General features: G+C 38.9%; 1 protein-coding gene across 4 annotated transcripts in view; it reads left to right on the top strand.

Annotated features, from left to right (window-relative positions):
• TBL1XR1 (transducin beta like 1 X-linked receptor 1) overlaps positions 1-16,382 on the top strand; it is a 110,551-nt gene that overhangs the window by 80,878 nt on the left and 13,291 nt on the right. For 3 of the 4 annotated variants that reach the window (XM_027647308.1, XM_027647306.1, XM_027647309.1), the window contains 7 exons: positions 7,913-8,015; positions 10,183-10,328; positions 11,800-12,019; positions 13,972-14,119; positions 14,330-14,471; positions 14,762-14,825; positions 14,927-15,024. In XM_027647308.1, coding sequence (XP_027503109.1) covers positions 7,958-8,015; positions 10,183-10,328; positions 11,800-12,019; positions 13,972-14,119; positions 14,330-14,471; positions 14,762-14,825; positions 14,927-15,024 — 876 coding nt within the window. In that variant the 5' untranslated portion in view covers positions 7,913-7,957. The remainder of the gene's footprint in view (positions 1-7,912; positions 8,016-10,182; positions 10,329-11,799; positions 12,020-13,971; positions 14,120-14,329; positions 14,472-14,761; positions 14,826-14,926; positions 15,025-16,382) is intronic. The other variant, XM_027647310.1, reaches the window with a different exon arrangement.

Raw genomic sequence — 16,382 nt, forward strand, 5'->3', positions numbered from 1 at the left:
GTGCAGGAGATTAGTAGTTGTATAGTTGCATGCTTAAAACTGGGTACATGCCGAAGAGGCATATATGGGATTTTAAACAATGTTGCAGATAAGGCTTCTTCCAGTTTCCACCTTTCTTGCGCTTGATTCCAGCAGCTGTTCTGTAACAGATCTGGATCCAGAGAGTATTACCAGGCTGCTATTTTAGTGCTTAGTGCTTTAAGCCATTGAGCAATTTCACAAAGCCTTCTTGAGACAGGGTCTAAAAGTTTGATTGCAAAAGTCTTTATTTATTGAAATTCGGTATTGCTGAAGGACTGTAACTCTGTCTAAAGGGGCGTTCTTTTAATGGCCTAAGAATGGAAGCTCCACAGCTTCCTTGACGTTACCTCTGTTCCCAAGATGGCCCCTCCAATAAGAAAATTTTCCCTTTTGAGGGACAGATGGACAGGTGTCTCTTCTGGAGTATTGCCAAGCATTTGTCTGGTAGTTCCCTCTCCGTTACAGGGTTAGATATATTAAGCATACAGAGCCTGGAAGTTGGACTTTGCAGGTCAGCTTGAAGGAATCCATACTGGACAAACCTATACTGCTGCTTCTCCTGGTGACTTTGCTAATTCTGGTCATCAACCAGGAGCTATCACTTTCTGATCAGTTTTAGAAATGCTACATTTCCAGTTTTGCTGCCATAAGCATCTATTGAGCCTGTGTACAGGTAGGACACTCTAACCCTGAAGGTCATCCTATCAAAATGCCTTTGGTCTAGTTTAGATGTTTGATCAAGGAGAATTGCATAATGTTATATTTCCTGGGGTGTTCTGAAAAATTATTTAAGTATTGAAAGAGGATGGTGGTTTTATTTTTGAACTACTACGTCTGGTGAGTTTTCATTTAAGCCTAGTTTGTCTGCATCAGTGGGCTTGAGTTCTGTGATTAAAAGCCTTCTCCAAACATGATGTGTGGGCTTCGGATCTTGTGGAGAGTCAGGGAGGGATGGCTTTCATGAAGTAATCAGACTTGAGGCAGGACTTACTGCTGGTGGTTTTACTGCATATTTGGTACATATTCAGAGCAGCTGAGTTTGGCTTTTAAGTTTTAAAGCAGTAACATATTTGCATCTGGAGAAGGGTGTATCAGAACTATCCATTTCAACAGGGTTCTAATTGTCATAGAGGAAAGTTGTGCCTGGAAAGAGATGTCATAGAATCACAGAATGGTTGGGGTTGGAAGGGGACCTCTGGAGCTTGTTTAGTCCATCTACGTCTATTTTCATTGTTACCCAGAAAGTTGAAAAGTCTTTAAAATACTAATATACCTCTTTGCTATTCTGTTACAGGAAATGAGGAGAGTCTTCCTCAAACACATAATTTCTTCTGGTGTTGCACTGTAATAATGTAAAAAAAAAAAAGGTTTAAGAATATAAAGAGTGTCAAATAAAGTGTCAGTACCAGAAATATCCCTGTTTCCTTAGTCAGCCTAGGGATTTACAAAATATGGCTGCCAAGAATCACTGCAAGATGCCCTAAAGCTGTCCAGGAAGATGTATTTTTAACTCTAGAAAGTATAGAAATGTGCAGCCTTGTAGCCATAGCCCTGGAAATATGATACTGAATATATTGTCGCTCATGTCTCTGCTGTAACATCCGGAATCCCAGCCTCCTGGGTCACACAACATATGACTTTGGGGAGGAGATTTGGAGTGCAGTAATTAAATACTACTTTGCTCTAGGCAAAACCAACAAATGGGCTTTATCTGCAGCATATTTTGTAATAGTACTCAGGGCTGGGATCGGTGTTTCTGGGGACTGAATACTCAGATAAGTAGACGGTAACTTATTTTAGCCAAGGTTTTGGGTGTTTGTTTTGTTTTGTTTTGTTTTGTTGTGGGTTTGGGGTTTTTTGCTCCTCTTCCCCTTCAGGGTTGTAATTCTTTCTCTTCAAAAAATTTCAGACTGGCTTTGTCATTTTGTATGCTTCATACTCTCAAATTGGCATGAAAAGAGAGAGACTGTTGCCATAAATTAGGTCACTAAAGCTGAAGTACAGAATACAAATATTTATTGCCTGAGCTAAGGAAGACAGTTCAGATGAGAAAAGGAAAAGTTATTTTTTTAGTATTTGGAAATTAAGCTGTATTCTTGGTTAAAAGCAAAGCAGTAGAGTTAAAAGCTGAACGTGAGAAGCAACACTTGGTTTAAATTGCTAGAAGGAAAACCAACAAAGTCTGATCATATGAGAAATCAGTAAGAAGGTTCGTGAGATAGAATTACAGATTTTTTTTAATGCAGTTTCACATTTGACATATATTATTGAATCTTAAAAAAAAGGCCACATTTAAATAGTGGCAATTTTGAGACACGGGTAAAAATACAGAAAATGAGAACTTTATTTTGAAATACTGCAAAAAACCCTTTATACATCTAACTTAAAAAAAGTTTATCTTTAAATTCAGAAGGTTAGAAAGAATTCCCACCTGCAGATTATCAGGTAGGAGAACCTGAGAGATCATTTATATTGTGCCCAATACAGTTTCGACCCCCCATCTCTCAAGTGACAATGTGAAAGAACAAATAGGAGTGTTTAAAGCAAGGAGTTGATTCAGCTAAAGAAAACTCAGCTTTTTATCTTTTTAAAGTGTGAGAAAACATTCATTTTTATCAAAATTGGTGTCTAATAAATTCTAACACAGAAGGACATGGGTCATACACTGCATGCTTGAACCACTAATTTATTTTATGAATTCTCCTTTATAAAGTGTTTCTAAAGGGCTCTACAGAACTCTTCTCTGGATGTAGTCTTAGGAAGACTTGGGGCATTGGTGCCTCACTGCCCTAATCAACCCAGATGCAGTTGGAGAAGTGGTGGAGTTCAGTGTATCAGCACTTTCTTGGGCTACAGGGATTGTCTGTCATCTGAGTCGCCGTGGCAGTGATCACAGAGCTGTCGAGGGCAGCAGGTTTGCCTGGCTGAGGGACTCACAGTATTTGTGGCAAAGCATAACAAGGAGGAATTGTGTCTCACATGCAGTACTGAAGTATTGTTTTTATGATAACTGATAAAAATGTGGAGTGGTAATAAAACCTTCCAAAGGCCTTGTAGGCATATTCAGGCTTTTTGGGTGGAATTAAAAAGACTTCACGTTCCCAGGTGGAGTCACATAATTTGCTTTTTTTTTTTTTTAATGGTCATGGTCATTAATACAAGGAAGAATCTTAAGCAACAGTTAATAAAATGGTGTCACTGTCTATGTGCACACATGCTAGCAAAATATTTGTCTGGATTTCTTGCAAAACAGGAAAAAAATAAAAGCTCTAGTGGCAGTATTTTTGTTCTAGGGGATTTACTGTTTCTGTAGCCAGACTTCTGTTTTCCATGGATAAATGTAGCAGTCTGCCGATATCTGAACATTAAGCATTTTTCAGAGCTACCCAGAGCATGAGCTGCTCCCTTTAACTTATCATATCTGGTATCAAACTAATGATTGGTATGTTTTGGGAGATTATTATTCACAGCAACCTGCCAGGTTTTCCTGTTATCCTACCTAATGAGGATGTGTTAGAGCCCACCTACAACTGCAGAAATATCACTTTCTTAGGCTGTTATTTGATGATACAATAACTCTAATTGTAGTGTAAATCTAGTGTACGTTATCAAATGGTGATTAAGAGATACACAGCGCTAATCTCATTTATAAACTTTCTCTGCCAGTTCAGGTTTGTCTGAAAAGAAACCCCAGAACAACAAAAAAACCCTATTAGGCCAGGAGCCCTATCGGGCAGCATCTGTTCTCCAGCATTTGGCATGAACCTGGAAGAGGAGTACAAAGCTATAATAAACATGCAGAGTGGAATAATGATTTGTCAGAAATACAATCAGATTTTCACTGTTGGGCACCCATTAGCCTGCAGATCTGGTGTTGGTGAGAGTAGAATTTGATCTCCTTATTAGCAGATTTTACTTGTAAATTTTACCTGAAGTGTGAAATATGTGAATTGTTCTCAAGGGACGGAGGTGCTGGGCTGAGACCTGCCCTGTCTGATTTGAGGTAGGCAGGTACTGAAACACAGGCACAGTTTTGCTGTTAGGGAGCAAAGTCAGAGCTGATGTGCTGTCTCTGGGAAAAGAAACCTCATTTCCTCTTTGAAAAAGTAGCTTCCAAAAGAGTTTTGAAGTGATTCCTGACATGGAATGAGCGGGTCAGTTTGTGTAAAGTGCAGGCATGTGTCTGGTCTGTTCCTGACGTGTGGTTTTCAGTAAATCTTAAGGCCAGCACCTGTATAGACTGATACATGTAATGCCTGATAAATTTGAGAGTTTAGGAGCTTTGTGTAGCAACATTAAAAGTTACCTGGGATATCTGGATACTGTGCAGATTCTAGTTAAACAGCAGTGTTATCAACCACAGGCACATCCTCCGGGAAGGGGATCCTACAGCAAACCAGTGTCGTTAGCTTGGTGTTTTCAGATGATTGAGGGACAACAGGGCGACGAGTCGCTCACACTGTAATCCAGTCTCCTTGGCACTGTGTCACTGCTGAGCATCGCAGGGATGTGTGCGTTGTGAGCCTGAGAAGGCATGTGCTGAAGAGGACTTGATTTTGAGGAGTGAATATCGACCTTGGTGTGGTCTCAGGGACTGGAAGCCCATGAGCAATTTGGGCATGGTTTATAAGCCCCAGTATGCATCCTTTTTTGACATGTTATGGGGTATTTTATTTATTTAATCCTGATTTTACCAGTAAGGAGTCTCATTCCCATACGCTGCGCCTGCTCCAAGGTGCAAAACAAAAGTAGAGGCAAGTGGGGGAGATTCCCTTTAAAAGCAGACTTGGATCTAAAACAGCAGTGTGGGTGCATTATGCTTTGCCGTGTAATTCCACAAAATGTTTTGAGGAAGACTTGGAAATTTTTTTAAGGGCTGGAAAAAAAGGGCCTCAAGGATCTTGTTACATTTTCGGAATGGGTTTGGGACATACAGCTGCAAATATTTTAAGATATTTTTAATCGTCCCTTTGCAAATTAGGCAAAAAATATAAGACTGGTTGGAGTTATGTGTAACTTCTACTTATTTTTGTATCATTCTTCTGTGTCTTTTTGGTGACTTAATTCCTGTATCTAAAATAAAGAGCAATATTAATATTTATTAAGTGCCCAAAATAAGTAGCTGATTGCACGTGGAAATAGTGGATTTGTAGGAAATAAGCCAGCATTAATGAGTTGGATTTATTAGTATCTGTGGTACATGTGTACAGGCGTGGGTGGATACATAGAGATAAATTTATTTTTTTCTCCTGTAATTTTCTTGTTTTCAGCCTTTCTTCCTCTATTTGTGTTTCCATTTACATGACACCGCTTCTAAGAAATCTCCTCTGTCACCTCCCGAACAAGCCCTGTGGCCATGTTGGGGCACCAGGGAAAACAGAGTTCACGTGGTTCGTAGGTTAGCGGGTTTATTTTCTTTGCCATTACTGTTTTTCTTCGGCAGACACCCTTAGCAAGTTGTAACTTCTTGAAGTGAGGGGGTGGCCGTGTGTGATGAGCACTGGGAGCAACATGACCGGTGTGTCCCCTCTCCATCCCACCTCTACTCCTTCTCGCCATCATCCCCTCACTGCTGCTGTCATTCCCACTGGGTGCTTCCCAGGAAGCTGTGAGTGAGAAGGAGGGGAGGAAGCACAGTTCCTTGGGATGGAAACAACAGCAGTTTGAGTGTTGGCAGCATAAGCCCGTCAACCAGAATCCATCACTGTATCAATTCAGAACTTGTCAAAGGGAAATAATTACTGTATCGTCTCCTGTCTGTACTTCTGCTGTATTTCCTCTCTAATGGGTCATTTTGCCTTGGGATGGGAAGGAAGATGGATTTGGTGTTGCTCGTTCTTCTCACAGTTCCTTGCTTCCCTTGTCTGTGGACACTTGTCCCCGGGGCACTGCCGGAGCCCCTGGCCCTGGGCTGGGGGAGACACAGCAGCGAGCTTTCAGAAAGTGTAAATAGGCACAGAAAAAATGGATAAAGCTGTATCTTGGTAAAACACTGGAACCTTCTGCACCCTTTTCAGTTTCATGTCCTCATCAGGCGGGCGATGTATTTATCGAAGGCATTCCTGTGTTTTTTCTGGTTGTCAGGGTCCCGCAGCCAGTGCTGCACTGCCACCTCCTGATAGCCGGGTGCCAGCTCCTGCCTTGCCAGAGAGTCTTGTGGAAAATACTTGGAACCAGCCCTGAATAAAGGAGGCTCGTTTGATTTGGGCAGGGTGAAGAACACTTTTAACAGACAAGAAAAAATTTAGTTGTTTTTTTTTTCTTCAGGTGAATTTATGCGGGATCTCCACGGTTCTGCTTTGAGTGGGGAGCCCTCTGTTTATTAATAATTCAGGACTTCTCTGTGTGGCAAACAGTGCTTTCATCTGATTTCTGCCTTTTGATCTGTCTTTTTTGGTGATGCAGCAAGGTCTTAAAAATCAGTGACAGACCCATGAAACAAATACTGCCATTTGTGCATGCGTGTGTGTATTGTAAAAAGGTTTCTTTATGAGTCTCTTAAAAGTTAATTACCTTTTTTCTCTGAAGGAAAATATTGTTCCTCTTCCTACATAATTTCTCTGTAACAAACAATCTTAAAGAAAGATAATTTGTGCTACGTATGGCAACAAAACATAGCTGAATAAATTGTTGTTTGGTCCGGCACATGGTGAAATTGGTTGCTAATTCATGAAATGGCTAAAAATGCCATTCATTTCACATACTGCTCAGTAAATAAGCCCTCAAATTATATTGGAATTTGGCAGGTGTGTCTTGTACCCTAGTCATGGCTGGTGGCTGTGCAGAGGTGGGGTAGGGTTGGTATCAATGTTCTTTCCTTTACCAGTCCTTTTGCACCCACTAGAAGTTATTGTACTGGAGCAATTATGGTGGTGAGTGGCTGAGTAAAAAACCTAGGAAAGTTTGCTGATGAAAAGTGCTGGACGGATAGTAGGAACAGGAGATGGACATTATTTCATAATGTGTTCTGGAAACTGATGTTTTTACTTGTTTACTTGGAAAGGTCAGGGTTTTCAAACATTCAGAAGTCATGAGAATGTTCTTAAAAATGAGACTAGGAGTTAGAAAAAAATACTGTATTCTGTCTCTTCTTGTTTTAAAGACTCTTCGTTGCTTCAGGTTTTCAGAGGTTTTCATCAAAAGTACATATAGTCAGATACATTATTTGTCTTGCTAAATGTTTACCATTTATAAAATCAGGGGAAAATAGTATATATGTGTATATCCATCAATATTTTTAAAGTATTGAATGAAAGCCTAGAGAAATGTTGCTACAAAAGGTCTGTTTAAAGCTTGTCTCTAATGTCAAGAATTGCTTTTGCAAAGCTGAGGTTTATCCCTGAGATGTTTTCTAATTTTTAGTGGAAATAACTGGGCTTTCTTTGAACAGACACCATGTTGTAGCCCATATTGCACCCTTTTACTAGAGAAGGAATACCTGAAAATAAGAGTGGATTAGAAAGTAAAAGCGGGAACTTGCTTGGATACCAATGTGAAACCAAGTTCTTGGTCTTTGTTAGCCAGGGAGAGAAAATTCCATGTTTTAAAAGTGTTCCATAGCAATAATGTTGAATAGATGAAACTCACTTCATTATTTTTTAAAACCTGTGAAATGAGGCCTTTTTAATACTGGTATTAAACAGCATAGTTCCCCAGTCCATACCAATTTGTATTGTTTGAAAATCTGGCCCCTCCATATTTAATTTACTGACCTTTATGTTGTGGTGAGACAAATGCCTTTTTAATGACTCCAGTAGACTTATTTGCATCATAAAATAAAACTATTGTCTATGCTGCCAGGGAGGTACTTAGTTTATAAATACACTTTGTTGGGAAATACCTATTAGGTACTAAAAATATTTAATTGACCTACTTTTCTTTTTATTTGCAGGGTTGTGTCCTTTGTTGTGACCTCATGGTTTAACTGGGAATAAAGATGAGTATAAGCAGTGATGAGGTTAACTTCCTGGTATATAGATACTTGCAAGAGTCAGGTGAGTTTTTACAATTCTGTTTGTTAAACAATGCATAATTTATTTGGTCTTCATCGGCAACCAGCTTTAGCAAACACAGGCTCTTTTAATTATTTTGCCAGTAGGCATGTGCTTCTGTCTGAACTGTTTCTTGGTATTTCTTCTCAACAAGAGAACGAATCCCTGCCAAGTTACCTTCTGTAACTTAATCAGATTTAGTCATTTGGAGTCTTCAGATGGCAGTCAACCAGCCACGGACTCACTCGATTGCTAGAAATGCATTTTCCTGGAGATCACTTCTCTGCAGGGTGACCGTGGCACTTTGCACCATTTTCTTTGGAGCTACTTGAAGAAGAAAATAGGATGATCAGCAAAATACTGTTTTTTCCTGTGTTCTTGGAGCAATGGTGCTCTTGCAGGCTGGTCTTGTGTCGCTGAATTCCTTGCCTGAATGTGACTGTGGGAGGGCAGATGTTGCTGTGCTTCAAAGGAAGAAGTGGCAACTGTGACTGTATGGCTTGTATCACTTGAATCTAAATGGAGATGAACAGATTTTTTTACAGTCTTGGGTTCCCAAAAGCCTCCCTGCAGGATGCTTTCTTGGAGGATCTTGTCCTTTGGCATCAGGCTGGCCAAAACCTCCTGCTTCTTGGGAGTAAAAGGCAGTTGAATATTGTCAGACTTAAAAGGAAACCTTTTTCCTATCATATTCATCCAAACTGACTGTACTTGTAAAACACAAGCAAGAACGCAGCAGTGTTCCCTTATTTTTAAAGCTTCCCAAACCCAGTCAGATCAGCAGTTTGTGTTGCATGTTTGGGTTTCTAGATGCGGCCATATGGCTGCAGGGAGTTTTGTGGTGGTGGTTATTCTTGAAGCTGCGTAAGAGACAACATCATCTTTACTCACAGCTGTGACATTGACTACTTAATGCAGCCTACATTTAGAACGGGTAGATTTGACTGGAAGTCAGGGCATGCCCTAGTAAATGAACAAGGGATGATTGTCAGCTGCCAGGAGGGAATATGATCTCAGCAATTCATAAAAGAAGTCTGCATATTAAAGCAAAAATAAACTCCAGTCTTAAGGGTGTAAGAGATCAACATTAATGTATATATATATATACATTTAAAAATACATAATATATATTTTACCTTGCTGTTTCAACATTTAGTGATTCTTAGTTTTGTTTAGTGATTGCTGATGGGTGGCTTCAGGCTTCTTGAAAATGCATTTGGCTCATGCAACACAGGTTCACTTCTCATGGACTTCCAAATTTGAGACAGAAAAGCACCAGAAGTAGTGGTGGATGGCAGAGTTTTTCAGTATCTGCCTGTCAAAAGAAAGCAGAATCTCACTGTTCCATCTGAATTTACTGAAAACTATTACACGTTCTCATTCCAGTTGCAGATTGCTTTTGTCACAGAAGCCAAACTTACAAAATTGCTTCATCTTCATTTGAAAGTTTTCAGGCAGCTTCTTACTTACCTGACAGGGTAAAAGGAAAAAAAAAAATAAAGTGTTTTAAGAAAAAAATCCATGACAGAAAAGTTAATTTGCTGAAACAACTATTTTTCTCTAGGTTAAATTCAGTTTTTCAGGGTGATCAAATAAGTAGCAAGCAGCTGCCAGTGCTGCACCATAACATGTTTGCTACTTCTTAATCAGTGCACAGTGCTGATGTAGCTCTAGGTGCCAAAGCATACAGAATTATGACAGCAGTGTACCGTGAGCTGAATTCTGTTCTATGTACAGGTCCATTTCGCTTTCATGGGTCTTAAATCACTTAGTAAAAATAGCAAGTGAGTCTTGGTGTGTTGGGGAGATAGATAGATTTTATTAAATACTGTATATTATGCAATACACACATGTAGTTTATGAATATATAAATATATTTAAATGCTGTTGTGAACTGTATATTTTATATTTTTTTATTGACTCATGCACAGATATTCTGCCAATGGTACCGTAGTTACGTTCATATTTAAACGTCTTTTATCTTTTTGTATGTTTAAATTAGAGACATATGAGGGAAATGAGGTGTTTTGCTGAGGGTTTTTTGTAGCTCATAAGCATGCTATAACTTTGTATAAGTTGCTCAGGTTTGTAAACAGAAGATCCTACCATGGTACAGCAAATAGCGTTGTCTGTCTGTAAATCAATTCTGATGTCTTTGCCTTGTCTTTAGGGTTTTCCCATTCAGCATTTACCTTTGGTATAGAGAGCCATATCAGCCAGTCTAATATAAATGGTGCTCTGGTGCCACCAGCTGCTTTGATTTCCATCATCCAGAAAGGTCTGCAATATGTAGAGGCAGAAGTCAGTATTAATGAGGTAAGGAGGCTTTGCCTGCTGGAGCGTTGTATCCTTGCTTGCAGTAAGTTTGAATGTTAGTATTTTTTCTTAACTTTCTTGTATCCTATTTATTTACTTTTACTTCAGATTCCTTACTGCTGGTGTTCACCATGACTCCAGTGGTGGAACCAGAATGGAGTGACATAACTGGGTAGGGGTTCTGCCCAGTGCAGCCACACAACACCAGGCATGGTGTTCTGGCTCATTGCTTAAAGGTCCGTTGTCTGTAGAGTTTTTACCCTAATATAATGTTGTAGTACATCCAGACAAGTGAGATAAGATAATAATTGAGAGAAGTAATCTCTTAATTTTTTATTTTCCTAGGCTGGCAGTAGGGAGGTGGGAGAGCACTATGCAGCTCTCATTTGGGTGATGTGTCGTTATAATGAAGTAATGAGAGCCCAAAGGCAAGGTTTCCAAGTAAGAGAGGGTTTGAATTTGTGGCAGGAGGGATGAAGGTAAATGCCACTTTGCCTTTTGCCTCTACTGGCTAATTCATCTTGAGCAGGATCTATTAAATTTGATGTTTAAATGGTTATTCCAGCAGTACAGAAAGCTATGTATCTTCCTGCCTGATGCTGCAGACACTCACCCTCAATTTCCATCCTCATTTATGCCTGGAAGGTTAGCAGCCTTTCTATATGTCAGTTAGATTACAGAAGGAAACTATTTTTTTCCTCTACTAATTCTGCTCTCTTTCCAGTCTCCCTTATGCCTGCTGTTTATATGTAGTTTTCATAGTTCCAAGCAAATCCTTTCCCTTAGGAAGCCTCAGAAAAATAAAGCAAGTGATAGGAATAGAAGAAGGAGACTCTGTATTTATTGCAAGGAATCCTTCTAGCTCCTAAAAATAGATCCTTACAAAGGCCTAGCATATGTATAAGTGTATTTTTAACTGGGTCTTGTCCATTTCAGGATAAAATTCTTCCTTGTTGTTTGAAAGCATGCCAGCACTGTTTAAAAAAAGGAAGAAAACTAGTCAACTCTCCAGATAATATGTTTATGGAAAGTATTAGTCTAATAAGATAGAATAACTTCACAAGTCAGTGACCCGAGTTGCAATGTTTGCAGCTCGCTCTTCAAACAAACCATTAGATTTTGCTGCAGCCACTCATGTTTGAAATCATATTCATAGATAGCTTACAGAATTTTTTACTTTAGCAGACGAATTAGCAAACTCGAAGCAAATAACTTGTGATTCCACAGGCTCTCCCAGAGGGCTGCAGTGGCTTTTTTGGCATATTTATAGTGGCCACTTAACTTTAGATCAGAATTCCAATCCTGACCATGACAATGATGAGATACCACTTCCAGCACCATTTGTTATATGTATCATATTAAATCAGAACTTTTGTTTTAATGTTTCTTGGAATTTTTGCTCATAATGTTAATTTGTACTTGGTGTTGTCTTTTGTTTGTTTGTTTGTTTTCTCCCTCTGCTGTAATTTAGGATGGTACCTTGTTTGATGGTAGGCCGATAGAGTCTCTCTCACTGATAGATGCAGTGATGCCTGATGTGGTACAGACAAGACAACAGGCCTACAGAGATAAACTTGCACAACAGCAGGCAGCAGCTGCTGCAGCTGCAGCTGCCACCAACCAACAGGGATCAGCAAAAAATGGAGAGAATACTGCAAATGGGGAAGAGAATGGAGCACATACTATAGCAAGTAAGTTGAGACAGAAATGACCTTAAGCTGTGATAGCATTTTCTTGTCGTTTCTCAAAGTATGAGCCAGTAGACAGTGAGGTAAAAGTGAAGAGGTAACCCCTCAGCTTGCAGAGAATACCTTCAGATGGTATTGACTGTCCCCAGTTTGATATTTGGAATCGCAGGAGATGCAAACTTCTGAATTCATTAATTCACCATACTCCCTTCACCCAGTCTCACTTCTATTACTGCTCCTTTCCCATCATCTGAAGGTTTTTCACAGGACCCTCTGAAAGCTCTTGCAGAAAATAATCAGAGACAACTCTTAAAATGTTGCACCTCCTCAGGTTTGGCTCCTGTACAGGGAAAGAGGAGGGGATTCTGCCAATCCACAACCAGTTAAAACTGAGCATTGAAGCTCCACAAACTCCTTCCAACAGGTTCTGTTAATCCATGGATTGGTGGCTCTACCTGGCTCCCCTTAGGACAGGCCTACCTGAGGTCACGGTTGCTGGGACAAGTCAGGTGTCACTTGTCTCTTTTGTCAGTATCAGTTTTCATGATTTGCTATTCAGAATTATTCAATGCTTTCAAGGTTGGTTTATTCATCAATTCCATTTTAGCTGTGATTGGTGAAATAAATGAGTTCTCTTTGTCGTCACTGATCAAAGGAACATACCTTACAGTCAGGCTCAGTTTGGAAAAGTTTGGGTCAGATGTTAAAAAATTATTCTGAAAATATTGTTCTGGAAGTCTGAATTTCACATTTAAGAGTGGGAGTTACAGCTCTTGCTGTAAAAACACCTGAAGAAATTACATTTTTGAGAGAATATTAATATCAGGCCACATACAAGTTCTGGATTTTACTAAGAGTTTTTTTATTAGTATATATGATAAAAAACTGGAAATATAATCTTTGGCTGAAACAAATAAGCTCTCTACTTTGATGCTCTCATTTAAAAATCTCAAAAGAACATCTCGTTAACTGTGAACTGGATAGAGGAAGGGTAAACCTCAGATCACAGCACTGTTAACTGTGATCTACCAGCAGCCCCTGCTGGCTGGTACAGCACTTCATACTGGCATCGATTCTCTGACTGAAGCAATACTTTATATGGTGTCTTTCTGAAAACTGTGCATGTTCTAACAGCCTTTTCTGTTTTCTGACACGTACGAACAGTGACAGAAACCCTTAATGCTAAATTAAGCAATAGATGTGGAATGATTTGTTTAACCGCGGTGAATAAGTACGGAACAGGTGACCTGTGCAGCATTTCTCATATTCTGCATTTACACTCAGCGTGAATTTATTTTTAATAATAGAAAATGACTGATGATAGATGCCAAGAGAACTATTGAATTACCCCCAGTGTGTTTTACAGAACAATATGGATACAACCTCACTTCCACGCAGGAAGTTCTGTGTTGCCACAATTCCATGGTAATTGCTGAGAGGTTCTGTTATCAGTTTACTATATCACCAAATGTGATTATATTAATTAAAGCCATTTTGTAAATGAAGTGTCTGAGATGTAGATTTAAAACCTGTTTGACTGCAATTGGTGAAAAGAGAGATTTTTGAAAATGAATGTGTAAGAAGCATATTTGAAAGCACAAGTTAGACTAGTAACATACTGTAACTGTGCAGCACTGGGCCTGAGAAACTGAGTACTTGTAACAGCATTTGTTTTTTAACATAGCAAAAAAATAACTTTCAGCCTCAGTTTTGAAGCTTCAAAATTAAATCCATTTGGATGCGAAGGTTTAGAAGGGCAAAGAGCTTTCCCACATTTTTGAAACTCCCTATCTGTTTATAGCACTTCATAAATTGGAACTGGAAAAATAAGGGAACGTGACAGCTTTGTTGGATTTTTGCATCACATAAATTGTGGATTGTTGTCCTTATCCCAGAAGAATCTGAACCATACACTAGTACTGTCCCAAAATATTAAAATCCACCTCTCTCTACTGTTTCCCACAATGCAGATAATCACACAGACATGATGGAAGTAGACGGAGATGTTGAAATCCCTCCCAACAAGGCAGTGGTGCTGCGTGGCCATGAATCTGAAGTATTCATCTGTGCCTGGAATCCCGTTAGTGACCTTTTGGCCTCAGGGTATGTGCACTTAGCAGGAATGTGTGGAATATCCGGCTCACTGCTGAGTGCTGATGGCAACGAGTTAAAATAACACCTACCCCAACGCCCTCTGCACCAAGTGCCGTGTTTGCTGTTCAGAAAAGAGTACTTCCAATTATATATTTTTTTTCAAATAACAATAATAATGTTATATAATTATATATGATTCTATACAATAATGTTTTGTAGATCTGGAGATTCGACAGCACGGATATGGAACCTCAGTGAGAACAGCACGAGCGGCTCGACGCAGCTGGTACTTCGGCACTGCATCCGGGAAGGAGGGCAGGATGTACCCAGCAACAAAGATGTGACATCGCTGGACTGGAACGTAAGTGCAAAAGGCAGCGCTCAAAACACCCAGGGAAAATTGTACTTACAGTTTTGCATAGTCAAATTTTAAGTGACAGCAACGGTGCATCCTCTGGTGGTGCCTGAAATATTTCTGTTTTGAGTAATTTCTTCTATTGCACTTATGGAACTTCTTTTTAATAACTTGTAGTCAGTGGAATAAATACCACAAATCTTATGCAGATGTATTCTACCTGAAATTTGTGCTCTTTAGCTTTGAGTTATATGGTAAAAAAAAATAAAAAAAATAAATGACCTTTCTGCTGGCAGAGTGAAGGTACACTTCTAGCAACTGGGTCTTACGATGGCTTTGCCAGGATATGGACTAAAGATGGTAAGTAAAATACTTTTAATTTCCAGTATATTTTCCTGTATTGTGGCTCACAGCATAGTTTTTTATTTTTTTAATGTATTCATATCAATATAAATTTTCAGGTAATCTTGCCAGCACCTTAGGGCAACATAAAGGTCCTATATTTGCGTTAAAATGGAACAAGAAAGGAAACTTCATTTTAAGTGCAGGAGTGGACAAGGTGAGATAATCTTTGGTAAAATTAAAATTCTTTCCTTCACCATTATAATCTAATTGTAAGCAAAATAACAAAACTATGAAAAGTAAGTAAATTGAACTGAAGGCATGGGATGTAAATATGTACTTAGAAAGAACTTGTTGTTCTAGCTGTGTTTCTTTGGGTTTCATGGTAGTTTATTGAGATATTTTAATTTCTTAGATTTCAATGTCCGTGGATCTCTTCACAATTAGTTTAGCCTAAGCTGGAAAGTAAGTGCGTTGAAAGCAGAAACATTAAACCTTTTTAAAACTGAATCATCTAAAATTTAGTGAAGCACTTTATGCAAAGCCTCAGGGGAAAAAAATCACTGAGTTGGATATCAGTCAAGCCTGAGAATGGTTGAAAAGTTTAGAACTGGAATATCAAAAAAGTTGATATATGTAACTGGGGAAGTACCAGTGGTGTAATGCCATGGAGCTCATTGTTTAACTCTGTTTTATTTCACATCTCTAAACAAACTTAGACTCACAAGGTCTTTAATTCAGAGCTGTTGTTAGTGTGAGAGATTCTATGAATATTAGGAAGGACACATAGTTATGAAGAATAGTCTTAAGATGAATTCAAAGAATCAAATAGAGTGTTCAAAAGTGTAAGAAGAGTTGAGTAGCTGATTCAAGGTGCAGAAGTCAGCACAGGCTTTCTCTTAGCAAGAGCAGCAAACTGCAAACTCAGTACAACCACTTAAAACTGGCAGTGTCACTGTAAAGCTGTAAATTCTCTCCTTTATTTGTTATTTTTTTCCTGCACACATTTAACCTGGTTTGCTTTAGTGCCCAGCTTTATAAATGCTTGTGCTGGCACAAAGGAAGGAAAATGGAATGTTTCAAAGCATGGAAAGGATGTGTTTCCTCTTTTGGCAGCTGTGATGTTATGCCAGTTTTTAAATCTTTGTAGAGGTACAGCTTTAATTTGCAGAAAAATATTCTAGAGGAAAATAAAATCCTCATTTCAGTCAATAAAACTTCCTAGACAAAACAACTGAGTTTATGCTTCGAAAAATATTTTGCATTAGCAGAAAGATTGTTCCAACCTTAATGCTTCTTTTTCATAAATTATTTATGTGGTCAATTCATGCTTCCATTGAATGTGGTGTCAAAACTTTCATTGATCATTGAGGTAGATCAGGGATATTGGCAAATAATATAGTGAACATAAGACACAAATTTTGTCCTGTAAGATTTCTTTAACCAAAATATTGGCAGAGAATAACTCAGAACAAAATTGCACCCTTAAATCTTTCAGAATGTGACCAATTGTTGATAAGATCTCCTTAGGGACAAGTGAGTAGTTGATATTACAATCTGAATATTCAAGTATTT

Source organism: Corapipo altera, unplaced genomic scaffold (genome assembly GCF_003945725.1).
Source record: "Corapipo altera isolate COAL_440 unplaced genomic scaffold, ASM394572v1 113, whole genome shotgun sequence".
In the NCBI taxonomy this organism is placed as follows: domain Eukaryota; kingdom Metazoa; phylum Chordata; class Aves; order Passeriformes; family Pipridae; genus Corapipo; species Corapipo altera.